This window comes from Pongo abelii, chromosome 20 (assembly GCF_028885655.2).
Source record: "Pongo abelii isolate AG06213 chromosome 20, NHGRI_mPonAbe1-v2.0_pri, whole genome shotgun sequence".
NCBI lineage: Eukaryota > Metazoa > Chordata > Mammalia > Primates > Hominidae > Pongo > Pongo abelii.
This window is the reverse complement of record NC_072005.2, coordinates 12825673-12852851: the sequence shown is the minus strand read 5'-3', so window position 1 is coordinate 12852851 and position 27179 is coordinate 12825673. Positions and strand designations below refer to the sequence as shown.

At 55.2% G+C, this 27179-nt stretch overlaps 4 protein-coding genes across 5 annotated transcripts; 1 reads left to right on the top strand and 3 right to left on the bottom strand.

Moving 5' to 3' along the window:
• Window positions 1–1079: 1079 nt before the first annotated feature.
• Window positions 1080–9715, bottom strand: RNASEH2A (ribonuclease H2 subunit A). Its single transcript, XM_024236939.3, has 8 exons — window positions 9546–9715; window positions 9267–9338; window positions 9017–9140; window positions 8826–8913; window positions 6118–6255; window positions 5922–6009; window positions 3103–3226; window positions 1080–2981 (listed from the first exon to the last, which is right to left on the bottom strand). Exons 1-8 carry the CDS (start codon window positions 9670–9672, stop codon window positions 2843–2845), a joined length of 900 nt encoding a protein of 299 aa, XP_024092707.1. The 5' UTR covers window positions 9673–9715; the 3' UTR covers window positions 1080–2842.
• A 2321-nt stretch (window positions 9716–12036) lies between these two features.
• THSD8 (thrombospondin type 1 domain containing 8) lies at window positions 12037–14351 on the bottom strand. Its single transcript, XM_054539834.2, has 2 exons — window positions 14116–14351; window positions 12037–12242 (listed from the first exon to the last, which is right to left on the bottom strand). The coding sequence occupies exons 1-2, from the start codon at window positions 14261–14263 to the stop codon at window positions 12043–12045; spliced, it is 348 nt and encodes a 115-aa protein (XP_054395809.1). The 5' UTR covers window positions 14264–14351; the 3' UTR covers window positions 12037–12042.
• On the top strand, window positions 14314–19481 carry PRDX2 (peroxiredoxin 2). Of its 2 annotated transcripts, none has more exons than XM_009252838.4 (6): window positions 14314–14595; window positions 15065–15176; window positions 15266–15419; window positions 16036–16158; window positions 16345–16475; window positions 19138–19481. In XM_009252838.4, exons 2-6 carry the CDS (start codon window positions 15074–15076, stop codon window positions 19221–19223), a joined length of 597 nt encoding a protein of 198 aa, XP_009251113.1. In that variant the 5' UTR covers window positions 14314–14595; window positions 15065–15073; the 3' UTR covers window positions 19224–19481. The 2 variants fall into 2 exon arrangements, with proteins under 2 accessions (XP_009251113.1, NP_001125349.1); NM_001131877.2 differs by having other exon boundaries at window positions 14535–14595; window positions 19070–19481.
• Window positions 19482–22974: 3493 nt separating this feature from the next.
• On the bottom strand, window positions 22975–26109 carry JUNB (JunB proto-oncogene, AP-1 transcription factor subunit). Its single transcript, XM_024236804.3, has one exon. The coding sequence runs from the start codon at window positions 24519–24521 to the stop codon at window positions 23478–23480; it is 1044 nt and encodes a 347-aa protein (XP_024092572.1). The 5' UTR covers window positions 24522–26109; the 3' UTR covers window positions 22975–23477.
• Between the last annotated feature and the right edge of the window lie 1070 nt (window positions 26110–27179).

Genomic DNA, 27179 nt, shown 5'->3' with positions numbered 1-27179 from the left:
CCAAATTTTATTTTATTTTATTTATTTATTTATTTATTTTTTGAGGCTCAGTCTCGAACTGTCACTCAGGCTGGACTGCAGTGGCACTATCTCGGCTCACTACAAGATCCGCCTCCCGGGTTCACGCCATTCTTCTGCCTCAGCCTCCAGAGTAGCTGGGACTACAGGCGCCCGCCACCATGCCCGGATAATTTTTTTGTATTTTTAGCAGAGATGGGGTTTCACCGTGTTAGCCAGGATGTTCTCGATCTCCTGACCTCGTGATCCACCCACCTCGGCCTCCCAAAGTGCTGGGATTACAGGCGTGAGCCACCGCGCCCAGCCATTTTTTTTTAATTGGCTGTGCGTGGTGGCATACCTGTAGTTCCACAGGGCTGAGGTGGGAGGACCCTGTGAGCCCAGGCATTCGAAGCTTCAATGAGCCTAGATCACATGACAACACTTTGGCCTGGGTGACAGAGACCCTGTCTCAGAAAACAAAAACAGACTGGGTGCAGTGGTTTACACTTGTAATACCAGCACATTTGGAGACCGAGGCAGGTGGGTCACTTGAGGTCAGGAGTTTCAGACCAGCCTGGCCAACATGGTGAAACCCTGTCACTACTAAAAATACGAAAACCAGCTGGGCATGGTGTAGTCCCAGCTTTTCAGGAGGCTGAGGTGGGAGAATTGCTTGAACCTGGGAAGTGGGGGTTGCAGTGACCTAAGACTGTGCCACTGCACTCCAGCCTGGGTGACAGAACGAGACTGTCTCAAAACAAAACAAAACCAACAAAAACAGAACCAAAGAAAGGGAGAACGTTTGAGAAGCTTCCATCCCAACCTGCCCCAAATCACTGGTGGGCTTATCTGTGCCTTCTAGGTCCTTCTGGAGAGAATGCAGCTTGTTCCAAACATTAATGCGCAGATACGCTTTTTTTTTTTGAGACATGGTCTTGCTCTGTCACCCATGCTGGAGCCTACCTCAACCTCCAGAAAAGCTGGGACTGCAGCCACACGCCACCCTGCCCGCCAAGATTTTTGTTTGGTTTGTGACCTTTCTTTATTTTTTCTTATCTTCCCCCTTCCAGCCCAGCCAATTCTTTTTTTTTTTTTTTTTTTTTGAGACGGAGTTTTGCTCTTGTTACGCTACGTTGTCCAGACTGGTCAAGATCCTCCTGACTCGGCCTTCCAAAGCAGTAGGATTACACGTATGAGCCCCTGCGCCCAGCAACATCACGTATTTTACATATTAGAATACATCAGCCAGGTATGGTGGCTCACATATTGAGAGGCCACAGCGGGCAGATCACTTGAACCCAGGACTACAAGACCAGCCTGGGTGACATGATGAAACCTCATCTCTACAAAAAATACAAAAATTAGTTGGGCATCGTGGCGTGTGCCTGGAATCTGAGCTACTCAGGAGGTTAAGGTGGGAGAATCGCTTGAACTCAGGAGGCGGAGGCTGCACTGAGCTGAGATCGCACCACTGCATCCAACCTGGGTGACAGAGTGAGATTCTGTCTCAAAAAATTTTTTAAATAAAAATAGGCAATGCATGGTGGCTCACACCTGTAATCCCAGCACTTTGGGAGGCTGAAGCAGATGGATCACGAGGTCAGAAGATTGAGACCATCATGGCTAACACGGTGAAACCCTGTTCCTACTAAAAATACAAAAAATTAGCCAGGCCTGGTGGCACGCGCCTCTAGTCCCAGCTACTCGGGAGGCTGAGGCAGGAGAACCATTTGAACCTGGGAGGCAGAGGTTACAGTGAGCTAAGATTGCGCCAATGCACTCCAGCCTGGGTGACAGAGCGAGACTCCGTCTCAAGAAAATTTAAAAATTTTAAAAAATTAAAAATGTAACTAAAGGACGGTGCAGTGGCTCATGCCTGTAATCCCAGCACTTTGGGAGGCTGAGGCGGGCAGATCACCTGAGGTCAGGAGGTAGAGAACAGCCTGACCAACATATAATGAAACCTTGTCTCTACTAAAAAATACAAAAATTAGGCCGGGCGCAGTGGCTCACACCTGTAATCCCAGCACTTTGAGAGGCCAAGGCGGGCAGACTGCCTGAGGTCAGCAGTTTAAGACCAGTCTGGCCAACGTGGTGAAACCCCGTCTCTACTAAAAATACAAAAATTAGCTGAGTGTGGTGGCGCACGCCTGTAGTCACAGCTACGTGGGAGGCTGAGGCAGGTGAATTGCTTGAACCCAGGAGGCAGAGGTTGCAGTGAGCCGAGATCGCATCACTGCACTCCAGCCTGGTGATAAAGTGAGACTCCGTCTCAAAAAAACAAAAAAGAAAGAAAAGAAAATTAGCCGGGTGTGGTGGCGTGCACCTGTAATCCCAGCTACTTGGGAGGCTGAGACAGGAGAATTGCTTGAACCAGGGAGGTGGAGGTTGCAGTGAGCCGAGATCGTGCCATGGTACTCCAGCCTGGGCAACAGGAGACTGTGTCTCCAAAAAAAAAAAAAATTAGTTGGGCATGGCACACGCCTATAGTCCCAGCTGCTTGGGAAACTGAGGCAGAAGAATCGCTTGAACCTGGAAGGCAGAGGTTGCAGTGAGCTGAGATGGCCCCATTCTACTCCAGCCTGGGTGACAGAGTGAGACTTTGTCTCTCAAAAAAATTAAATTAAATTAAATTAAATTAAAAAATGAAAAAAATCAAACCAAATAAAATCAATCAACCAACACCCATTCTGTTTAAGGTTCCAAAAGGAAGTAGCTGGACCCGGCTGCAGAGCACACTCCCCTCGCTTCTCTCCCAAAAGTACATCCCCTATGTGTGGTTCTCTTTAAACAATTTTAATGTCTGGGTTGGGGAGGCAGGTAGAGTGCGTAGAGGCAGCTGCTAGAGGCTGGTTGCTGACTCCAGGCCACGTTCCAGGAAATATCGGTGGGAAGAACGGGGACGGGCTTGGGACCCTTCATTGAGGAAGTAGGATGTGATCTTCCTGAGTCCCTCCTGATCCTCGGGTGCTGAGTCCTCCCTGTGGGAGAGAGGTGATGACAGTGACCACTTCCACGGGGAGCAGCCCTCTCAGGCAGGGCTGAATGCTGGCCTCCCTCCTTCCTTCCCTATAGCACCCCCAGGACATCAATGACACCCACCATATAACATCTTCTGCCCCTTTCTCCAGGATGGTCTGGGCCGTGCGCCAGCTGAACCGGACAAACTGGGGGAAGCCGAACACAGGCTCCACGTGCTCCTTCAACCACGCTTTTGTCTTGGGATCTGGGGTAGGGTGGGCAATGGTGACAGTCCAAGTTGCACCATAACATTCAAGCTCCCTGCCACTCTTTTTTTTTTCTTTGAGATGGAGTCTCACTCTGTAGCCAGGCTGGAGTGCAGTGGCACGATCTCGGCTCACTGCAACCTCCACCTCCCGGATTCAAGCAATTCTCCTGCCTCAGCCTCCCAAGTAGCTGGGACTACAGGCGCACGCCACCACACCCAGCTAAATTTTGTATTTTTACTAGTGACGAGGTTTCACCATGTTGGCCAGGATGGTCTCAATTGCTTGACCTCGTGATCTACCCACCTTGGCCTCCCAAAGTGCTGGGATTACAGGCGTGAGCCACCGCGCCCGGCCTCCTTGCCGCTCTTCTAAGGCTTCCTCCTGAGTACCTGGGGCACCTCCTATTGTCTGAGGCACCTTCTTGCCACAGGACCTTTACCTGGCCAAGAGCTGCTCAAAGGGCAGTGCAGGGAGACTGCCTCTGAGACATCTCCTTGACCTCCAAGAACAAGTCATTAAACATTTTTATTTTATTTATTTATTTTTTGAAATGGAGTCCTGCTCTGTCACCCAGGCTGGAGTGCAGTGGTGCGATCTCGGCTCACTGCAACCTCCGCCTCCCAGGTTCAAGCGATTCTCCTGCCTCAGCCTCCCAAGTAGCTGGGACTACAGCCACCCACCACCATACCTGGCTAATTTTTGTATTTTTAGTAGAGACGGGGTTTCACCATATTGGACAGGCAGGCTGGTCTCAAACTCCTGACCTCAGGTAATCCACCCACCTCAGCCTCCCAAAGTGCTGGGATTACAGGTGTGAACACCACGCCCAGCCTTTTTATTTTTTTGAGACAGGGTCTCGCTCTATTACCCAGACTGGAGTTGTAGTGACATTATCACAGCTCAATGCAACCTCTGCCTCCCAGGCTCAAGCCATCCTCCCACCTCAGCCTCCCAAGTAGCTGGGACTACAGGTGTGCACCACCACACCTGGCTAATTTTTGTATTTTTTGCAGAGATGGAGTCTTGTCATATTGCCCAGGCTGGTTGTGAATTCCTGAGTTCACATGATCTACCTGCTTCTGTCTCTTAAAATGCTAGGATTACAGGCATGAGCCATCTGGCCCGGCCTGTCATTAAACATTATTATTATTATTATTATTATTATTATTATTATTATTATTATTTTGAGATGGAGTTTTGCTCATTTCTCAGGCTAGAGTGCAATTATGCGATCTTGGCTCACTGCAACCTCCACCTCCCAGGTTCAAGCAATTCTCCTGCCTCAGCCTCCCGAGTCGCTGGGATTATGGGCGTGCGCCACCACGTCCAGCTAATTTTGTATTTTTAGTAGAGACGGGGTTTCTCCATGTTGGTCAGGCTGGTCTAGAACTCCTGACCTCAAAGGATCCACACACCTCAGTCTCCCAAAGTCCTGGGATTACAGGTGTGAGCCACCACGCCTGGCTAACATTTTTTTTTGGCACAGGATCTCACCTTGTCACCAAGGCTGAAGTGCAGTGGCATAATCATAGCTCACTGCAGCCTCCAACTCCTGGGCTCAAGCAACCCACCCACCTTAGCCTCCTCCTCCAGAGTAGCTGGGACTACAGGTGGGCACTACTACAACCGGCTAATTTTTTAAATTTTTTATAGAGATGGGGGTCTCGCTATGTTGCCCAGGCTGGTCTTGAACTTGAGGACTCAAGCGGTTCTCCTACCTCAGCTTCCCAAAGTGCTGGGATTACAGGCGTGAGCCACCACGCCTGGTCCCCTTCCCCTTAACAAAGGGACAAATGCCCACCTTGGGTCTCAGTCCATCACTGGGGCTCCAGAAAGACAGCAAAGTGGGAAGCGGGGAAGAGAGCAGCAATCCTATGGCCTGGAATCCAGCTCCATCACTCACTGGCTGTGTGGCCATAAACAAATGGCACCACTGTGTAACGCTTGGCCTCTTTCACTGTGGAGTAGGGTGACCAGAACAATTCAGAAAACCTCCAGCCAGGCACAGTAGTTCACACCTGTAATCCTAGCTATTTGGGAGTCCAAGGCAGGAAGATCATTTAAGCCCAGGAATTCAAGACCAGGCTGGGCAACATAGGGAGACCCCATCTCTTTAAAAAAAGAAGAAAAAAAGGGTCAGGGATGGTGGCTCATGGCTGTAATCCCAGCACTTTGAAAGACCAAGGTGGGAGGACTGCCTGACTCCAGGAGTTTGGACCAGCCTGGGCAACATGACAAGACCTCATCTCTATAAAAACAAAAAATAGGCTGGGCACAGTGGCTCACGCCTGTAATCCCAGCACTTTGAGAGGCTGAGCCGGGCAGATCACCTAAGGTCAGGAGTTCAAGACCAGCCTGACCAACATGGAGAAAACTCGTCTCTACTAAAAACACAAAATTAGCTGAGTGTGGTGGCACATGCCTGTAATCCCAGCTACTCGCGAGGCTGAGGCAGGAGGATTGCTTGAAGCCAGGAGGTGGAGGTTTCGGTGAGCCCAGATCGCACCATTGCACTCTAGCCTGGGCAACAAGAGCAAAACTCCGTCTCAAAAAATAAACAAAAATAACAAATAAAAACAAAAAATAAGCAAAATAAAATGATAAACGACAGAAAGGAAAAAAAGAAAACCTGAGAAGTGTGCTCAGCCCTGGCCATTTCAACATTAGTACCATAGTCACGTGTCTGCTCACCATTGGGGTAGCCTGAGCCATAATCAGTATCCGAGTCCTGCAGTTTCTCCACGAACTGCCATTTCTTCACGGCCTGGTCCCGGGCCACCTGTGGGCAAGACAGGCACCCGGAATCTCCCTCCTTCCCTTTGGTGGCCATGCCTGGCCCCTATATAGTGGGATGGTGGAAGCCAGCCATGGCTAGTAGGGTACTGACCTTGGCACAGATGCTGGCAGCACTAACCACCGGGTACAGGGCATCTGCTTTGGCCTTGACCGTCACCTCAATCCCAGGAAAACTTTGCTGCAGCCGCGCCTGGTATGTCTCTGGCATCCCTACGGTGTCCACGAATACCTGCCACGGCAACAGACACATATTAACTGAACAAACAACTGTACCAATGCTCTAGCCTCACAGCCCTGGCACGTTCTTCCTGCTACCCAGAATCCTCTTCTCACAGCATGTCCCCAGGCTGGATCAATCAGGGATTTCAACTCGAACATCTCCTCCTAGGTCAGGCAAAGTTGTTCAGGCCTGTGATCCCAGCACTTTGGGAGGCTGAGGCGGGAGGATTGCTTGAGCCTGGGAGTTTGAGACCAGGATTGGCAACACCGTGAGACCCCATCTTTATAAAAACATAAAATAAATACAATAAAATAAAACAAAGAGAAAAATCACCTCTTGAAGAGGCTTCCTCTGATCACGCTGCTTTTACTCTAACTTATTTAGCACCTACTGCATGCCACATACTGTTCTAGGAACTGAGGTGGCAGAAAACACTAGAAAAAAATTGGTAGAATGCATTAGTACAACCCTGTAATCCCAACACTTTAGGAAGCCAAAGTGGGAGGATTGCTTGAGGGCAGATGGTCGAGACCAACCTGGGCAACATATGGAGACTCTGTTTCTACAAAAAATAAAAAGTTAGCTAGGTGTAGTGGTGAATAAAGGCTTGAAGGAGGTGAGGAAGTGAACTGTGCAGAGATCTGGGGAAGAGGGCTCTAGGTGTGAGAACAGCCAGTACAAAGGCCCTGAGCTGGGACCAGGTTCATGATGCTGGGCCCATGCATGGGGGCCTTTGGCTGCAACACCAAAGAGAGGGTCCAAGAGCTGCTGGGGGAAAGTGGTATCTCCACAGCAGTACTGTTTTCAGAAACAACCTTTATTTTTTGTTTACCAGCTGACCATCTTTCATTTTTTATTTTTATTTTTTTTATTTTTAGTAGAGACGGGGTTTCACCATGTTGGTCAGGCTGGTCTCGAACTCCTGACCTGATGATCCGCCCGCCTCGGCCTCCCAAAATGCTGGGATTACAGGTGTGAGCCACTGCGCCCAACCTCCAGCTAACCATCTTTCTGCCCAGGATAGGCCCTGAACCCCCACGGGCAGCGCCCTTGTCTGTCTATGCCAGTTACTGTATCGCCAGCTCTGCATTTGGGCCTGGTCCTCAGGTCCCTCCTCAGCAAGGTCTACCTTGCTATAATTCCTTTTCTTTCTTCTTCTTTTTGTAGAGATGGAGTCTCGCTATGTTGCCCAGGCTGGTCTGGAACTCCTGGCCTCAACGGATTTGCTCACCTCGGCTTCCCAAAGTGCTGGGACTACAGGCGTGAGCCACCACACCCGGCATACAATTCCTACGTCGAGGTTATTTTGCCTTGTTATTCTCTCAAAATGGTCCGTTCTTTCATTGAGAGCATTCGAGGCAATGCTGATTTATGTTTTTCTCTGGTAATTTAATGTAATTCTCCCCCACTCGACTGTGAATTTTCCTAATTTCCACTGTGATCGGAAAACTAAATGTCAAGATGTGCATTTCAAAAAGACTACCTTCTGTTGCTGCGTGGGGAACAGACTGGAGGGGATAGGAGGGTGAGGGATGACAGAGGACACTCAGCAGATGTCCAGGGAGTGGGGGGTGTCCTGGGCTAGGACAGAGGTGGCAGGTAGACACATGTGGAATTTGTTCTGGAGACTGAGCCTTTAGGATGAGGGAGAGATTAGATGGAGATGGGACTAGGGTTTACACTGTGGCCCTCAGTGTGGCACACATTTAGGGCAGAAACAGGAGCACGAAATCAACAGTAGCAATGAATATGCCTGAGGCACTCCAGACGCATCTGATGCTGAATCTGCCCACTGCACATTTTTGTCCACATTTATTTTTTTTAATCTTATTTTTATTTTTCGGTCCATCCCCCACGCTGGAGTGCAATGGCGCGATCTCAGCTCACTGCAACCTCCACCTCCCAGGTTCAAGCAATTCTCCCGCCTCGGCCTCACCAATAGGTGGGATTACAGGCACCTGCCACCATGCCGGACTAATTTTTTGTATTTTCAGTAGAGACGGGGTTTCACCATGTTGGCCAGGATGGTCTTCAACTCCTGACCTCAGGTGATCTGCCCGCCTCAGCCTCCCAAAGCGCTGGGATTACAGCCGTGAGCCACCGTGCCTGGCCTCCCATTTTTAGTTTATTTTTATTTATTTATTTATTTTTTTTGAGACAGGGTCTTGCTCTGTTGCCCAGGTTGGAGTGCAATGGCACAATCTTGGCTCACTGCAACTTCTGCCTCCTGGGTTCAAGCGATTCTCCTGCCTCAGCCTCCTGAGTAGCTAGGATTACAGGCGCCTGCCACCACGTCCAGCTAATTTTTGTATTTTTAGTAGAGACGGGGTTTCACCATGTTGGTCATGCTGGTCTCGAACTCTTGACCTCCAGTGATCTACCTGCCGCGGCCTCCCAAAGTGCTGCGATTATAGGCGTGAGCCACTGCGCCCTGACTCCATTTTTGAGTTGGGGGTCTTCCTTTGTCACCCTGGATGGAGTGCTGTGGCATGATCATGGCTCACTGCAGTCTCGAACTCCTGTTTCGTCCCCATTTTATCCTGAGATGACCAAATGGGGACAACTTACAGTTAACTCACCTGGGTGACGTTCACGCCCTGGTCCAATGCATACTGTATAAGCCCAGTGGCTGTATCATGTGACAGGGAGTTCAGGTTGTATTTGACCCTGTGGTGGGGAACAGAGCCCAGTTAACCTCATTCTAGGAACAAAGCCTGGTCAGCCCATGCTGGCTTCCCCTCTCCCACAGCCCCTCCCGGGGACTCCTCACCGCCCAAGCATGCTGGTAGAGATGAGGTTTGGAGACAGCACATCCAGCGCCCAGCCGACAAAGTCCCTGTCCTCCATTTTCGCAAACAGCCTTTCCCGCTCACTCTCCAATAAGGTCTTTGAGTCTGGGAGGAGGTTTGGAAGAGAAGGGGAACAGCTGGTTCTCCCAGTTCCTGCCCTCCCCTTTCAGTTCTCACCTGCCCCTGCACATACCCAGGAATCCCTTTCCCAGACGCACACCTCGGACTCACCTGCCACTTTCAGCGCCTCCAGATCTGCTAGGCGGGACAGGGGACAATAACAGATGGCGTAGACCATGGGGCCTGGGGAGGAGGGGTGTCAGTTTTCTGGCAGCCGGGGTCCAATCACTGAGCCCGTGAAAGTTGCCATTCATCCCTGTTCTATCATCACTGCTTCTTTAGGTGCCATCACCACGACCACATCCCCTTCCCTGGTGCGGTGCAATCCCAACTCCCGTTTCCCGTATCCCCCGTACCACGCCCCTCCCCTCCCTGGCCCTAGGGGCGCACCCAGCACGGGGCCCCTGCCAGCCTCATCGACGCCCAGGACGCAAGGCTCCTTGCGGCACACCGCGGGCACAGGCGAACTCAGGCGACAGCGGCCCGTATTGTCTCTCTCCAGCTCGCTGAGATCCATGCCGCCTCGGCCGCCACCACCAGCTGCAAGAACTAATACCGCAGCAGCGGGTCTCGGCGCGCGTTTTCCGCGGGCCCCGCAGCGGCGCTTGTTTCCGGCCAATCCGCGGGCAGAACACGCCCCTGACGCTCCCGCCGCCGTGGTCGCTTACGCAGCCGACGCCGACGTCGCTGCCGTGCGCTCTCCTGGGAATTGTAGTCCCGAAGGGCTACGGCCGAACACTCAGCTTGGGGAATTTGGTGGACGGGGTCACTTTGCAAGCTCTGCTTCACGGTCTCTGAGGCCCCGCCTGCGTTGGCCGGTGGGAAGAGGGGGAAATAAGAGGGAAACTGAGACGCAGCTTCGAAGACCCAGCCTAATGGGGAACTAGAGAGTCAAATATCACCCCACTCCCAGGACACGGGTTCCCGCATCACTGGGTCCCCAACTTCCACTTGGATTCAGGCCCTTTACTTGCGGTCCCTGCTTCCATACACATTCTAAGTCCCCTGGACCAGGTAGCCTCGCTTCCACTAAACTCAGGCTTTTGGATTTGGAGTCCCCAAACTCTCTCTTTGTTGCTCCCTTCGGCCCACCTCCACTCCCTGCAAGATCTGTGCTTCCTAACCTCTGTCTCATTCAGGGCCAAGCCTTCCCCACCCCCGTTGGAGATCACAGACCTCAGTGGACTCCTGCTCAGGGTCTCTGCCCCCTATAGAAGCTCATTCCTCCCAACTTAGAATGAATGTCCCCACCCCCACCCCTCGACCACCTTTTTTTTTTTTTTTTTTTTTTTTGAGACAGAGTCTCGCTCTGTCGCCCAGGCTGGAGTGCAATGACGCCATCTCCGCTCACTGCAAGCTCCGCCTCCCGGGTTCACGCCATTCTCCTGCCTCAGCCTCTTGAGTAGCTGGGACTACAGGCGCCCGCCACCACACCCGGCTAATTTTTTGTACTTTTTAGTAGAGACGGGGTTTCACCGTGTTAGCCAGGTTGGTCTCGATTTCCTGTCCTTGTGATCCGCCCGCCTCGGCCTCCCAAAGTGCTGGGATTACAGGCGTGAGCCACCGCGCCCAGGCTTTTTTTTTTTTTTTAGACAGGGTCTCTCTCTGTTGCCCAGGCTGGAGTGCAGTGGCGCGATCTTGGCTCACTGCAACCTCCACCTCCTGGGCTGACGCGATCCTCCCACCTCAGTCTCCCAAGCAGCTGGACTACAGGTGCACACCACACCACCATGCTCGACTATTTTTGGTATTTTTTTATAGAGATGGGGTCTCATTATGTTGCCCAGGCTGGCTTCAAACTCCTGGGCTCAAATGATCCGGTCGCCTCCGCCTCCCAAAGTGTTGGGATTACAAGCCTGAGCCAGCCAGCCACAGTGCCTGGCCTCCACCACTTCTTCTATTCCCTGGACTCACTGGGGCTCATGTCCTCTGCCTGTGGGTTCCCGTCCCTTACCAGGCTCATGCCCCTTCCTCAGGGTCCTAGTTCATTGTCTCTTTATCTCCTTTTACTCCTCTGCGCCTCCCTCTCCACTTTTTTTTTTTTTTTTTTTTTTTTTTGAGACAGGATGTTACTCTGTTGCCCAGGCTGGATAGCAGTGTAGCGAGCTCGGCTCACTGTAACCTTTGCCTCCCAGGCTCAAGCGATCCTCCCTCCCCATCCTACCGAGTAGCTGGGACCACAGGCATGTGCCGCCACGCTCGTCTAATTTAAATTTTTTTTTTTTTTTTTTTTTTTTTAGACGGAATCTCACTCTGTCGCCCAGGCTGGAGTGCAGTGGCGTGATCTCTGCTCACTGCAAGCTCCGCCTCCCGGGTTCACGCCATTCTCCTGCCTCAGCCTCCCCAGTAGATGGGACTACAGGCGCCCGCCACCGCGCCCGGCTAATTTTTTATATTTTTAGTAGAGACGGGGTTTCACCGTGTTAGCCATGATGGTCTCGATCTCCTGACCTTGCGATCCGCCCGCCTCGGCCTCCCAAAGTGCTGGGATTACAGGCGGGAGCCACTGCGCCCGGCCTAATTTTAAAAATTTTTATGGAGAGGTGATCTCAACTGTATTGCTCAGACTGATCTTGAACTCCTGGACTCAAGAGATCCGCCTGCCTAGGCCTCCCAAAATTCTGGAATTACAGGCGTGAGCCCCGGCGCCCGGCGCCGCCTCCACTTTTCTCCTTTTCTCCTTAGATATCAGCGGGGCTCATGGCTCCTGACTCAGCTTCCCCCTAACCAAATCAGCCTCAAGTCACTCAAGACTTGGAGCCCCAGTTCTCCCTTCCCCAAACTCGCTTCATACCCGCCCCGCACCGCACGTCCTCCCTCCGGGCCCACACTGGGCCCCGCGGCTTGCCCCAGCCCTGCCTCCTCTGGGCCCCTCTCTCACCCGGGCTCAGAGCCTCCAGTCGCAGTCGAAGGGCTTGCAGGATGGACAATCCCGTTGCCGGCAGGGCCGTAACTGGATCAGGTTCTCCGGGTCCATGAAAACCGGGCCCGGCGCTGTGCCCACTACCTCGCGGCTGCGCTCCTGCTTGCCCAGGTCGCAGAGACACCGCCACTTTCCCCACGGGCCAAGGATTGAGTCCTCGACTTCTAGAGAAGGAGGGCAGAAGTGAAGACCTACGTGGAGGGGGCCTACTCCCAATCCCTTCCCCCAGAGAGGGAGAAAGATAGAGATACTAACACATAAGAGAAGCGCATATTCGCTAGACTCTGCCTCTGTGCCAGACACCCCGCCACAGATTATCTCATTTAAGCTTTTTTTTTTTTTTTTTTTTTTTTTGAGACAGGGTCTCGCTCCGTCGCCCAGGCTGGAGCGCAGTGGCGCAGTCACAGCTCACTGCAGCCTCAACCTCCTGGGCTCAAGCAATCCTCCTACCTCAGCCTCCCGAGTAGCTGGGACTACAGGCACGTGCCACTGTGCCTGGCTAATTTTTTGTATTTTTTGCAGAGACTGTGTTTCACCATGTTGCCCAGGCTGGTCTGGAACTCCTGGGCTCAAGAGATACTCCCATCTCAGCCTCCCAAAGTGCTGGGATTACAGGTGTGAGCCAGCCACCATGCCTGGCCTCATTTAATATTTCCATGAGTCTCAGGTGGGGAAACCAAGACCCAGAGACAGCAAGCCAACCTTCCAAGCTCATATATGGAGTAAGTGGCCTGGAGGAACTACAACCTGACACTTCCAGGCTGTGCCAGCCTGCCCAGTTGTGAGTGTCCTACAACATCCTTGGTGCCCGCCATTTGAAGCTGACTTCTGTCTTCAGGGGTGTGACCATGGCCCTACCTAGAAGGCACAATGCCACCTGACAGCAGGGCTGTCAAGTGATAAGTGGCATAATTGACATAATGAAGGTAAGTAAATCTCCCGGTGCTGTGCTAGCATATACAAACCAATTTATTATGATCAGTTTGTTTGTTTGTTTGTTTTGAGACAGGATCTTGCTCTGTTACCCAGGTTGGAATGCAAGGGCGTAATCATGGCTCACTGCAGCTTCAAACTCCTTGGCACAAATGGTCCTCCTGTATCAGCCTCTTGCGTAGCTGGGACTACAGGCACATGCCACCATGGCAGGCTAATTTATTTTTTATTTTTATTAATTTATTTATTTTTGTAGAGTAGGGGGTCTCTCCATGTTGCCCAGGATGGTCTTGAACTCCTGGGCTCAAGCAGTCCTCCCGCCTCGGCCTCCCAAAGTGCTGGGCCATCACGTCAGGCTAATTTTAAAATATTTTTTGTAGAGATGGAGTCTTGCTATGTGGGCCAGGCTGGTCTGGTCTCTGGGACCAAGGGATCCTCCCACCTCAGCCTCCAAAAGTGCTAGGATTATAGGCGTGAGCTACCGCGCCGGCCACTATGATCACTTTAAAGGGCTCTTTACTGAATCTGCCCCTTTCCCCTATGAGACAGATCTTATCCCAACTCCGATCTTATCCCAACTCACAGCTCACCAAGGTCTGACACCTTCTACCCTCCCACACCCACGTCTCTGCCACACCTCACCGACCTCTTTCCATTTCTCCTTCAGGCCTTTTCACCTTGGCACTTGCTATTCCCTCTTCCTTGGACATTCTTTCCCCAAATCTTTCCATTTCGGACTTTCGCTTGTCGTTCTCCCTGCAGTGGTCACGGGTCTTCTGCAACCGGACCCTCTCTGATTTCCCAAGCTTGCCCGCCCCCTTCTTTCTCTGTCTCTGCCCTTCCTGGCACCTATCCCCGAGTGTCAGCTTCAGTGTCCTGCCCACATCCCCTCTTCCCCTGGGTGCTGCTTTAAAGCAGTATCTATTTCAATATATCCAAGAGTAAACCGAGACTTAGAGAAAAGTAACCAGCCCAAGGGGACGCCTCCAGTGCGGAGCTGGGTGGAGATTTGCAGCCCGCGGAGGAAGGTCCCTTTGCAGCCAGCAGGAGAAGTAGGGCAACGGGGAACCTTTGGGCATCGTCATCCCCGCCGCCTGAGGTTACCCTTTAGATGCTGCAGCCTCAGCTGCTCCCAGGTGTCACCTTCGCCCTGCTGCCCTAAGTACTGATAGTCCTGGTAGACCTGGGCAGGGGTCGCCAGCTGCAGGAGTAGCAGAGGCGCCAGCAGCAGCGCCGCCGGGGTCCGGGCCATGTCGGACTCCAACGGCCCCCAGCGCGCTCCCAGGCGGAAGGGTGCGCGGAGTCTGCGGCGGCCGCATTACCCCCGCGGGCCGGTGCAGTGGTCCCGGCCGAAGGCAACGCGTCTCCCCCCGCCGCCCGCAGGCGCATGGACCCGGCCGCACGCTCCCCCGCACCTGCGGGCGCAGTGGACCCGACCGCTCCGCTCGTCCTCTCCCTCCCCCGCGCCGTGCTCGTCTTGGTTCGGGCCGGGCATAAAAGGCTTCGCGGCCCAGGGCTCACTTGGCGCTGAGAACGCGGGTCCACGCGTGTGATCGTCCGTGAGTCTAGCCTTTGCCCACGCAGGTATGAACACCCGGAGTGCACCTGGTGGGAGGACCCCCTTCAGGCTGCTTTGGCCCGATCCTGACCTTAGTGCTGGCCGCCTTTGTTTTCCATCCGCTATAGTGGCCTCCTTTGTCCTTGCGGGGGAAACCGAGGCCACAACCTTGCAGCGCAGGCCTGATCGCCCGACTCCCCTCCCCCTGCTCGTGGGAGCCTCACTGTCTCCTTCTGGGCTGGGGGCTTGCGACACCGCCCTCCGGCCGACTCGCTCGTGGGGTGCTGGTGGCAGTGGCTGGGTCACTCGTGCTCTGGTTAGGAGGGCGGGTCTCCGGCAGCCTCCGGGCCTCGTAGACCGGGTACCCGGGAGGGTGAGGGTTAGTGCTGTCGCCTCCGCCGTGCTGACTCAGTCACAGGGCCCAGCACGCAGCGCGACCTTGGGTTGGGAGGACAAAGTGTCTTCCCGGGCGCACTGACCGGGTGGGGGTCTCAGCTTTCAGTCATGGCCTCCGGTAACGCGCGCATCGGAAAGCCGGCCCCTGACTTCAAGGCCACAGCGGTGGTTGATGGCGCCTTCAAAGAGGTGAAGCTGTCGGACTACAAAGGTGAGCGCGGCCCGGAGGGGGCCCAGGTAGAAGCGGGGTCGTGCATGAGAGAGGCTGGGCTCTAACCCCTCTTTGTCCCTTCTCCCCAGGGAAGTACGTGGTCCTCTTTTTCTACCCTCTGGACTTCACTTTTGTGTGCCCCACCGAGATCATCGCGTTCAGCAACCGTGCCGAGGACTTCCACAAGCTGGGCTGTGAAGTGCTGGGCGTCTCGGTGGACTCTCAGTTCACCCACCTGGCTTGGTATGAGCAGGGGCCAGAGAGGGAGGTTGCAGCCAAGCTCACACCCTCGGGTCTGAGCTGTGTGGCTTCGTGGCCATTGCTCAACCTCTGGAACCTGCGTTTCCCCATCTTGAAAATAATGGAAACATTGCCACCCAAGTCTTTAAGGATGATGACAGTAATTAGCATTTGACAACTAGTTGCCTGGCATATAGAGTTGCAGATGCAACTCAGATGCAACTCTATCTACTCTATCTACTTAGTTCCCAGGAGGGAGGCTGTGCGGCCCTATTTCATGAAGATGGAAACTCCAGTTCACCGAAGTGAAGGGCTGTACCCCATGACACAGCTAGAGGAGGATGGGAACTCTTAACACGGGCTCTCTGCTGGGTGATGCTGCAAGTTACAAGCACATGTGAAGCCACTTAGCTGGAGCTTTGCCTCTCAAACTTAGTCTTCCCAGCTGTGGGGATACAGTCCTTGCACCCAACCCAGGGTGGGGTGGGTGAGGCTCCCAGTGGCCTACTCTAAAGCCCCTTATCTCTGGCCTCCAGTGCTTATCACATTGGGCCCACAGGATGAGGACCCTGCTGTGCCAGGCATCGTGAGGCCCCAACTCTGTCTCTCCTACTCCCAGGATCAACACCCCCCGGAAGGAGGGAGGCTTGGGCCCCCTGAACATCCCCCTGCTTGCTGACGTGACCAGACGCTTGTCTGAGGATTACGGCGTGCTGAAAACAGATGAGGGCATTGCCTACAGGTACGGTGGGACCCTCAGCCCGGCTCAGGGAGCGCCCCGCCCCCCATTCCTGTGATGCTGGGACCACTCCTGTACAATGTCTTCTCTGCCCCCAGCCCTGTGGCTAGCAGCGGGTGGTTGGTAGTCCCTTCCTTGTCTCTGGCAGTGGGAGCTCCCAGCTCTCACTGGGAACCCTGATGTCTTCAGGGGCCTCTTTATCATCGATGGCAAAGGTGTCCTTCGCCAGATCACTGTTAATGATTTGCCTGTGGGACGCTCCGTGGATGAGGCTCTGCGGCTGGTCCAGGCCTTCCAGTACACAGACGAGCATGGGGAAGGTGAGCAGATACACACATGACACATGGGTACATACTGAGTGCCTCTGTCACTCATGCAAACATTCACTGCCTGTCCTCTTACCTGTCCAGATGGGTGTTAGGGCCCCAAAGAAGTTTCAGCTCAGGGTTTTGTCTGCAGGATGTTTCTAATGTGGTAGGAGACAAATACCCCTGACATTCAACCAAGGCAGACAAAGGGGCCAGGCTCAGTGGCTCACGGTTGTAATGCCAGCACTTTGGGAAGCTGTGGCGGGTGGATCACCTGAGATCAGGAGTTCGAGATCAGCCTGACCAACATGGTGAAACCCCGTCTCTACTAAGAACACAAAAAATTAGCTGAGCGTGGTGGTGCACGCTTGTAATCCCAGCTACTTGAGAGACTGAGGCAGGAGTTCGCTTGAACCCAGGAGGCAGAGGTTGCAGTGAGCTGAGATCGTACCATTGTACTCCAGTTTGGGCAACAGAGCAAAACTCGGTCTCAAAAAAAAAAAAAAAATTAGCCTGGTTTGTGAAGCATGCCTATAGTCCCAGCTACTCAGGAGGCTGAGGCCGGAGGATCACTTGAGACTGGGAGGTCAAGGCTGCAGTAAGCTGTGATCGCACCACTGCACTCCAGCCTGGGTGACACAGCAAGACCCTGTCTCAAAAAAACAAACAAATAGGCCGGGTGTGGTGGCTCACACCTGTAATCCCAGCACTTTGAGAGGCCAAGGTGGGTGAATCATGAGGTCAGGAGTTTGAGACCAGCCTGACCAACATAGTGAAACCCCGTCTCTACTAAAAATACAAAAAAATTAGCTGGGTGTGGTGGCGGGTGCCTGTAATCCCAGCTACTTGGGAGGCTGAGGCAGGAGAGTCCCTTGAACCCAGAAGGGGGTTGCAGTAAGCCGAGATGGCACCACTGCACACCAGCCTGGGCGCCAGTGTGAGACTCCATCTCAAAAACAACAACAACAAAAAAACCTGTAGGGGTGGGGCAGAGGGACAAAGATGGGATTAAAAGGGCCAAAAAGACAGGAAGATGCTGTGTCTCATGCCTGTAGTTCCACCTACTCTGGAGAGTGAGGCAGAAGATTGCTTAAGCCCATGAATTTGAGTCCAGCCTAGGCAACATAGCAATACCCCATCTCTTTCTTTTTTTTTTTTTTTTTTTAAGAGATGGGGTATTGGTTAAAAAAAAAAAAAAAAAGAAAGAAAAGAGGCCAGATGCAGTGGCTCACACCTGTAATCCCAGCACTTTGGGAGGTCTAGGCGGGTGGATCACCTGAGGTCGGGAGTTCGAGACTAGCTTGACCAACATGGAGAAACCCCATCTCTACTAAAAATACAAAATTAGCCCAGCCTGGTGGTGCATGCCTGTAATCCCAGCTACTTGGGAGGCTGAGGCAAGAGAATCATTTGAAGCTGAGAGGCGGAGGTTGCAGTGAGCTGAGATCGCGCCATTGCACTCCAGCCTGGGCAACGAGTGAAGCGAAACTCCGTCTCAAAAAAAAAAAAAAGAGGCCGGGTGCGGTGGCTCACGCCTGTAATCCCAGCACTTTGGGAGGTTGAGGCAGGCGGATCATGAGGTCAGGAGATCGAGACCATCCTGGCTAACGTGGTGAAACCCCGTCTCTACTAAAAATACAAAAAAATTAGTTGGGCATGGTGGCGGGTGCCTGTAGTCCCAGCTACTCCGGAGGCTGAGGTAGGAGAATGGCGTGAACCCAGGAGGCAGAGCTTGCAGTGAGCAGAGATCGCGCCACTGCACTCCAGCCTGGGCAACAGAGCAAGACTCCATCTTAGAAAAAAAGAAAAAAGAAAAAGGAGAGCTGGGTGGCAAAAATAAATTGAAGAATTAAGAGTAGGAAAAACACCAACTAGAAAATACTGAACTTGGCCAGGTATAGTGGCTCACGCCTGTAATCCTAGCACTTTGGGAGGCCAAGGCAGGTGGATCACCTGAGGTCAGGAGTTTGAGATCAGCCTGACCAATATGGTGAAACCCCGTATCTACTAAAAGTACCAAAAAATTAGCAGGGTGTGGTGGTGGGCACTTGTAGTCCTAGCTACTCAGGAGACTAAGGCAGGAGAATCACTTGAACCTGGGAGGCAGAGGTTGCAGTGAGCTGAGATCACGCCACTGCACTCCAGCCTGGGCAACAGAGCGGGACTCTGTCTCAAAAAAAAAAAAAAAGAAGAAAAGAAAAAGAGAAAATACTGAACTTGGCTAGGCATGGTGGCTCACACCTGTAATCGCAGCACTTTGGGAGGCTAAGACGGGCAGATGACTTGAGGTCAGGAGTTCGAGACAAGTGTGGCTAACATGGTCTCTACCAGAAATACAAAAATTAGCCAGGCGTGGTGGTGCACCCCTGTAATTCCAGCTACTTGGGAGTCTGGGGCACGAGAATCGCTTGAACCCAGGAGGCAGAGGTTGCATGAGCTCAGATCATGCCACTGTACTTCAGCCTGGGCAACAGAGCAAGACTCTGTCTCAAAAAAAAAAAAAAGAAAGAAAGAAAAAATACTGAACTGAGCTTGGAGGGCTTCTCTTAATATCCACATTCCTGGGCCTGGACCACTTGCTTCCAGCATTTTCTTCTGCAACACAGGTCCTTGCTTTGCTTCACCTTGAACCTGGGGCTGTAGCCTTCATGTGCATCCTTGTGTCTTCCCACAGTTTGTCCCGCTGGCTGGAAGCCTGGCAGTGACACCATTAAGCCCAACGTGGATGACAGCAAGGAATATTTCTCCAAACACAATTAGGCTGGCTAACGGATAGTGAGCTTGTGCCCCTGCCTAGGTGCCTGTGCTGGGTGTCCACCTGTGCCCCCACCCGGGTGCCCTGTGCTGACCCAGGAAAGGCCAGATCTGCCCCTCCAAACTCCACATTATGGGACCCTGGAGGGCTAGGCCAAGGCCTTCTCATGCCTCCACCTAGGAGCTGAATAGTGACGCCCTCCCCCAAGCCCACCCAGCCGCACACAGGCCTAGAGGTGACCAATAAAGTATTAGGGAAAGGTGTGAGTCTGTGTTGGTGTGCTCTGTCCTTCCGTCCTCCCCTGCAACCCCCTTCTCCAGGCTCAGGCTTGGGAAACTGACCCTGTGGTTGCTCATCTTCGCCACATGGTGGCGGTCTTATCACATGCTCAGTTCATGCTCTTTTCCTGCTTGCGCTCAAGGCGGTTTCGGAGGGGTGGGGCATGCCGTTTGTCCCTTGCAAATCCCAGGATGCCCTACATCCAGAAATCTGGCCATGCAAGGCAGCGCCCACATTTTGTCACCAGCCAGCCTGGGTTCAAATGCCGTTTAAGAGCTGTGATCGTCTCTGGGTCTCTTCAGCAGTAAAATGGGACTGCAAACCCAGATCACCATGCACGTGGTAAAAGTTGTAGGAGATAAGTTATGTGAAGCTCGGGGCCGAGGCCCTTGTGTAGGGCCCAGTTCCTAGTTCCTAAGACGGCTTCCTCGAGCTGGAAGGAACTCAGCCCAGTCTAGTCTTATGGGGAAGGGGGTGGGGACCCAGTCTTAAGAGCAGAACCAAGAATGAGAGCCTGAGCTACGTGCAGAGTGCAGAGTCCCTGCTGTGAGCTCTGCCCCACCCCAGGCTGGAAAGGTTGCCTGTCTGCCCCTGGGGTGGGAGGGTGGCAGTTAGGCTAGAAGGCAGGTATTAGCAGCAAGGCAGGGTTCCCAGGGGTGCAGTTTAATATTGTGTGCGTTCAGGAAAGTAGTTTTGCTACTCTATGCCCCAATTTCCTCCTACAGAACAGGGCTAATACACTCGTTTAATCCATGGATCCACTATTAATGCTGGTACACACCTAATACCCTCTAAGGGTCACTCATCTCCCTTGGAATTTAATCTACACTCCTCCCCAAGGCCCCTGCTCAGTCTCCCTTGACATCTGCCCTGTTGTGGTTCACTCCATTCCAGACACAGCTGGCTTCCTGCTGTTCTTTCACAGGCTCACCTGGCTACATGAATTTTGCCATTTAAGAGCTGCTCCCAAGGCCGGGCACAGTGGCTCACGCCTGTAATCCCAGCACTTTGGGAGGCCGAGACAGGCGGATCACGAGGTCAGGAGATCGAGACCATCCTGGCTAATATGATGAAACCCCATCTCTACTAAAAAAAAACAAAAAATTAGCCAGGCGTGTTCGCGGGCGCCTGTAGTCCCAGCTACTTGGGAGGCTGAGGCAGGAGAATGGCGTGAACCCGGGAGGCAGAGCTTGCAGTGAGCCGAGATCCTGCCACCGTACTCTAGCCTGGGCAACAGAGCGAGACTCCGTCTCAAAAAAAAAAAAAAAGAGCTGCTCCCAGTGGAGCAGGGTGGCTCATGCCTGTAATCCCAGCACTTTGGGAGGCCCAGGCAGGTGGATCACCTGAGGTCAGGGGTTTGAGACCAGCCTGGCCAACATGGTGAAACCCTGCCTCTACTAAAAATACAAAAATTAGCCTCGCATGGTGATGCACGCCTGTAGACCCAGCTACTTGAGAGGCCAAGCAGGAGAATCGCTTGACTCCTGTGGGTGGAGGTTGTGGTAAACTGAGATGGAGCCACTGCACTCCAGCCTGGGTGACAGAGGGAGACTCCATCTAAAAAACACAAACACACAAACAAACAAAAAAAACTGTTACCTCTGATGCTGTTGTTACCCAGGATTTTCTCAGGATCCCACTTCTTCAAATCTGTTGAAAAGTCACGGCCAGGCACGATGGCTCACGCCTGTAATCCTAGCACTTTGGAGGCCGAGGCTGGCAGATGACCTCAGGTCAGGAGTTCAAGACCAGCCTGGCCAACGTGCTGAAACCCAGTCTCTACTGAAGATACAAAATTAGCTGGGCGTGGTGGCAGGCACCTATAATCCCAGCTACTTGGGAGGCTGAGGCAGGAAAATCGCTTGAACCCGAAAGGCAGAGGTTGCAGTGAACCAAGATCGCACCACTGCACTCCAGTCTGGGTGACAGAGCAAGAATCCGTCTCAAAAAAAAAAAAAAAAAAAAGTCACTGCAGGAGAAGCGCAGTGGCTCACGCCTGGAATCCCAGTGCTTTGAAAGGCCAAGGTGGGAGGACTGTTTGACCCAGCAGTTCCAGAACAGCCAGGGCAACATAGCAGACCCTATCTCTACAAAAATAAACAAAATTAGCCAGGCATAGTGGTGTAAGCCTGTAGCTCTAGCTAGTTGGGAAGTTGAAGTGGGAGGCTTGCTTGAGCACAGAAGGTCTAGGCTGCAGTTGGCTATGATTGCACCACTGCGCTCCAACCTGGGCAACAGGACAAAGACTCGTCTTTAAAATATAAAAAAGAAAAAGTCACCCTATTAAAGGTCCATGTTCCCACTCCATTCTGCAAAGCATCTTTCCTCCCTGCCCCATCACTGCCACCTTGACCCGTTTTTTGTTTTGTTTTGTTTTGTTTTTTCCTCTTACTAGCACTTACCACCACCTCCAAAGAACCATGTTTGCTTGTTTATTTATTGTCTTGTCTGGAGTGGTCCAGGCTGTGTCTCCAGGGTCTAGTTGTTCTAGGTATCGTACAAATGAATTGATGAAGTGTCTGTTCCACTCACCCTACTGCCTGTCTGGTTTCTCTACCTGTTTTTCTCCACTGCTCTGGGGGCTTCCAACCCCGAAGCCGGCCAGACTCCCTCCAGGCGTGCCAGCAGCACCAGCACCCCCACCCCCACCCCCACGTGTCCCAGCTGCGCGGGAGGGAGCCCAGCGCCAGGGCGGTGGCGACGCCCAGCGGCCCGAGCAGCCGCCCCGGCAGGACCAGACCTGGCAGTCGCCCCGCTCCTGGCCTGGCACCCGTGAGGGGAAACTGGCAGGCGGGCGCCGCCCTTCCTGGAGGGGGTGGGGGTAGAGGGGACGGCGTCGGCAAAGCCGCCGAGGCAGCAGCAACCCTCCGCCCCGGTCAGGTCAGACGGAGGGGGCGTGGGCGCGGCGGGGCCTAGGCGCCAGTGTCTTGAAGGTGGCACAGGGGTGGCTCCCGGGGCCCAGAAGTGCTGCCCGCCCACCGCGGGCGCTCTGGACCCAGGCCTGGGGCTTTCCGTGCCCGGGCAGCCGCCTGCCCGGGAAAATCCCGGCCCCCTTCCCGGCTCCGCGGCCCTGCCCGGCAGAGCGGGGGAGGGGATTCCCGGAATCTGCCCAGAGACCGAGGTCGCGTCACTGGGCAGAATCGGTCCTTGTATGGGCAGCACTTCCGCTGCGTCAGCGGGGAAAGCCCCGGCGCGCGCGGCTGGGCGGGGACGCGCCTGCGCACTCAATGTCTTGCCGGAGCACCCTGCCTTCAGCTACTGGGTCCCTGGACCGCGTCCCGCGCCCCAACCATCCAACCCTGGAGATCTGGGGACGCGGGAAGGGTGGGACTCCTGGGCTGGGACCACAAGATGCCTGCGCAGAACCGACGAGGGGGACACATACAGGATCGAGCCACCAACAGCACTGAGCTGGGGGCAAACCAGGGCTTTTTTTTTCCCTCCGCCCTCCCAGCTTGGAAAAAAAGACAACAGAAATTAATAAAGAACCAATTTTTTTTTTTACTTAAATAGATTCAATAAAAAGAACAAACACACACACAAACACAAACACGTCTTAAAATAAACTCTTTAGAGACTAAGTGCGTGTTTCTTTTCCACAGTACGGTGCAGAGAGGGGAGGGCAGGGGGCGGGGGTCCCCTTCCCAATGTCCCCGCGGGCTTGAGTACCGGGCGGCGGGGCCAGCTCCGCCGCGATCGCCCCCTCTTCCCCTCCCTGTTAAATACACAAATATATTATATTCAATATGAATCGAGTCTGTTTCCAGCAGAAAAAAAACATACAAAAAAAAGTGGAAGGGGGGGCTTGTAAACGTCGAGGTGGAAGGACTGGGCGCAGGGCGGGAGGGCCGGAGTCCAGTGTGGTTTGCGGCGCCCCTAGGTCCCAGGGTGGCTGCCCACCGCCTGCTCCCTGGACCCCAGTGGGAGGCGTGCGCCCAGCCGTCCAAGCGAGGGGGTGTCCGTAAAGGGGCAGGGGACGTTCAGAAGGCGTGTCCCTTGACCCCAAGCAGCAGCTGACAGCCGTTGCTGACGTGGGTCATGACCTTCTGTTTGAGCTGGGCCACCTGCTCCCGGAGGAGGCCGGCGGTACTCGACAGCCCCGCGTTCTCGGCCTTGAGCGTCTTCACCTTGTCCTCCAGGCGCGCGATGCGCTCCAGCTTCCGCTTCCGGCACTTGGTGGCCGCCAGCCGGTTCCGCAGCCGCTTGCGCTCCACTTTGATGCGCTCTTGGTCTTCCATGTTGATGGGGGACACCGGCGGCGTGGCGTCCCGGCTGCGCGCCTCCGGCACGGTCTGCGGTTCCTCCTTGAAGGTGGAGGCGCCGCGGCCCAAGCCCAGCTGCGCCGGGTGGCCACCGGCGAAGGGCGGCGCGTGTGGGAGGTAGCTGATGGTGGCCGTCGGGTACGAGCTCCCGGTCCCGACGGCAGCCCCGGCGCCTCCCGAGGACGCAGAGGCTGGGGAGTAGCTGCTGAGGTTGGTGTAAACGGGAGGTGGCTCCGGGCCGGCGTAGACGCCCCCGGGCCCAGCCGGGGGCCCCCCGCTAGCGCCCAGGGACACGTTGGGGGGTGTCACGTGGTTCATCTTATGCAGATCGTCCAGGGCTTTGACAAAGCCGTCGGCGAAGCCCTCCTGCTCCTCGGTGACGCCGCCCCCTGCGCCCCCTGCACCTCCACCGCTGCCACCCCCGCGGGGGTAAAAGTACTGTCCCGGGGGTGTAGGCGTCGTCGTGATCACGCCGTTGCTGTTGGGGACAATCAGGCGTTCCAGCTCCGAAGAGGCGAGCTTGAGAGACGCGCCGGTGTCTGAGCCCTGACCAGAAAAGTAGCTGCCGCCACCGCCGCCCTCTGGGCCGGGTCCGCGAGCCCCAGGCGCTTTGAGACTCCGGTAGGGGTCGGCCAGGTTGACCGCCAGGCTGGGCTTCAGGAGTTTGTAGTCGTGTAGAGAGAGGCCACCAGGGGCCCGGCCGTATCCCGTAGCTGTGTATGAGTCGTCGTGGTAGAAAGGCTGTTCCATTTTAGTGCACATCCGGGCGGCCCAGGCGGTCTGGGGAGGGTCCCTGCGGGGCCGCCCCGGGCCTCGCTGCAGCGAGCGGCGAGCTCTCCGCTGCGGTGAGCGGACTGGGTGCCTGGTCGCGCGTTCTCGGGGGCTGGCGCGGGCGGGTAGCAGCCAGCCGGCAGCTGTGCGCAAAAGCTCCGTCAGGCTTCCCGAGCCCCCGTCGCCCTCTCTGGCGCGATAGCTTTCCTGGCGTCGTTTCTCCCAGCTCCCAGCTCCCTGCTGGCTGCGACGCTGGCCTGGCCGCTCTCAAGGTCCCAGCCGCTCAGCCTGAGCCACACGCCTTTATACCGCGCTAGTCAGCCACGGAAGTGCGCTCCGATTGGCCGTCGCCGGAGCCGGGCCCCCGCGCCCCCCTCCTCGAGCGTGGGGAAGGGGAGGAGGCGGCTCGCGTCACTGTCAGGAAGCGCGTGTCCTTGTAAACAGCGGCCACGGGCCGGGTGGCTCGGCGGGGCTGCAGGGGGAGGGGCTCAAAGGACCTCGGGGTACGCATGGAAGGAGGTGCTGGGGGGCCCAGGCACATGAGTGAGGGGTTTCAGGGAAGAGGATGATTTCCCTGGAGTGCACTGGGACAAATACCAGGACCTGGTACGCAGCAAGTAGGGTGAGGGTCCCAGGGTGTGCGAAGAAACCCCTGAGGTACCCAGAATACGAGAGGGGTAGGAGGACTGACAATCCATTGAGAGACCCCAAAAAGCAGGAATGAGGGTTAAGCACTGTAAATCGGGAGGGGTAAGGAGATACCTGACCCAGGAATTGACTGGGGGTCCCAGGCACAGAAGGATGTGGGACTGAAATTTTCACAGGATGGAGGAGGGGAGAGATCAGAAGGGGTGAGTGGGTGGACCTGCATGACCCATTAAATTGCAAGAAATGAGTAGGGGTCCAGGAGCTCATGGGAGGGTCTGAGGGCTCTCCCGTAAGCGGGAAGGAGGAATTAGGGGAAGTCTAGATATGCAGAAAGCGAGTAAGCGGCCTGGGGTACACTGAGGCAGGTAAAATACGCCAGGTAGAAGATGGAGACATGTCTGCCAGAAATTGGGGACCACTGGGGTCATCTGCGAAACCCGGATGAAGGAGAGAGTTAGAAGGGTCCGGACACATCTCCGGAGCAGAGAAGACAATAAGAGGGTACTCAGTTGACATGTGAGGAGGGGGCCTTGAGGGTCCCGCCCACCAGGACTGCTGGATCTTCCACGACTGGTGCTCCCCCTCGATGGTGACCTCTTAGGCATCTGTATTCTCTGTCCCCCATCCTAAAACCCTCCCCTATTGACCCAGGGCTTTGCCGGACACCGTGTCGGCTCCTGCAGCCTGGACCCAGCCCGACGGCTGGGGCGCGGTCGCCCAACCCCACTCCCTTCCTTAGAAACAGGCTGGGGAAAGAGCGCAGAGGCAGGAAGTGTGGCAACAGCCCCGGGGGAAGGAGCCCGGCCCTGTCTCCGTCATTCGGATCCTACGGGACCGTGCGCCCCGCCCTGGGTCCCGCCGCATCCTGCGCCTCGGAAGAGGAACCTGGGCGTGCGAGCCCCCGCGGAGGCCCGGGTGCTTGGAGCCCGCCCAGCCGCAGCAGCCTCCAGCCACCATCCTCTCCCCTCAAGCAATGGTTCCGCCCGCGGCGCCTGCAGGGGACCGCGGAGGCAGGCAGCACAGGGACTGTTCCATTGGCCCGACGGCGGGGGACGCAGCCGAGGAGCGGGGCCTGGTCGCCATGGCAACAGGCGGGAGTCCGCGGGCAGGACTGAGGGCGGGCCGGCCCCCGGAGTCTCTCCCCACCGCCCATATTAGGGCACAGGAAGAGGTGGGACCAGCGCTGTCCTGGGGCCCCGAGCCAGAAGTGGGGAACCCGAGTATCTGCCAGGTCCCAGGGCGCGCCTGGGCCCCCGGACTGCTAGTCCGGACCAGCCCCGACCGCCGCCCCCGGGGCCCCCACGGCCGCCTGGCCCGGCCCCGCCCCACCCCGCCGCTCTGGGGCTGCGTCCTGCCAGGCCCGGCCAGGCCCAACCCAGCCCGGCAGGTCCCCGCCTGCCCGCGGGCCTGGGTCGGACTTCGCCCCCGGCCCGACGGGGCGCGGAGAGGGCGGGCCGATGCCTCGAGGCGCCCCCGGCGCCTGGGCGGGCTGGAACGGTGGCTGCCTCCTCCCTCGGGTGGGGTGCCCTTCCCTTCTGCCAGGAGATCTGGAGCTCCTTCCCCAACACCCCGCACTCAGTCATGTGAGTCAGGGGCCCCACTCTCTTTTTAGTCTGCGGGTCCCATCCTACCATCATCCAGAATACCTAGAGGGAGCCCCCCTCCTTCCCTAGAGTGGCTCCGTCATCTGAGAGCTTCCCTCCCCGAGTCAGAGAAGACCTGAAAATCTACGGGGAGAATATGAGGGAACCCAGAGCCCCTTCCCGGGAAGGGCTGCGGCGAGGTGCAGACGGTCAGGCTTCCAATTAGACTTAAGGTGGGACTTCCGAGCAGTTAGTGTGTGAACCCACTAGACCAAGAGGTGAGAAGCCTAGTCTCTCTCTCAGCTTCCCAGGCCTCTGTCTTCTGGAGGATGAAGAGAGCCTCTCTCTTCTTTAGGGTAGAAAGAGACTAAGGGATAGGGGTTAAACAGCCTTTCTGGGGCAGCCTAGATCTTACCAA

Excerpts from the sequence above, each read along its gene's own strand:
- RNASEH2A (XM_024236939.3), bottom strand. The coding sequence starts at position 9,672 with ATGGATCTCAGCGAGCTGGAGAGAGACAATACGGGCCGCTGTCGCCTG. Across the intron at positions 9,339-9,545 it reads TGGCAGGGGCCCCGTGCTGG|GCCCCATGGTCTACGCCATC; the intron begins GTGCGCCCCTAG and ends CCTCCTCCCCAG. Across the intron at positions 8,914-9,016 it reads TCTACCAGCATGCTTGGGCG|GGTCAAATACAACCTGAACT; the intron begins GTGAGGAGTCCC and ends TCCCCACCACAG.
- PRDX2 (XM_009252838.4), top strand. The coding sequence starts at position 15,074 with ATGGCCTCCGGTAACGCGCGCATCGGAAAGCCGGCCCCTGACTTCAAG. Across the intron at positions 15,177-15,265 it reads GAAGCTGTCGGACTACAAAG|GGAAGTACGTGGTCCTCTTT; the intron begins GTGAGCGCGGCC and ends CCTTCTCCCCAG. Across the intron at positions 15,420-16,035 it reads CAGTTCACCCACCTGGCTTG|GATCAACACCCCCCGGAAGG; the intron begins GTATGAGCAGGG and ends TCCTACTCCCAG.
- THSD8 (XM_054539834.2), bottom strand. The coding sequence starts at position 14,263 with ATGGCCCGGACCCCGGCGGCGCTGCTGCTGGCGCCTCTGCTACTCCTG. Across the intron at positions 12,243-14,115 it reads GAGGCTGCAGCATCTAAAGG|AAGTCGAGGACTCAATCCTT; the intron begins GTAACCTCAGGC and ends CTCCTTCTCTAG.
- JUNB (XM_024236804.3), bottom strand. The coding sequence starts at position 24,521 with ATGTGCACTAAAATGGAACAGCCTTTCTACCACGACGACTCATACACA.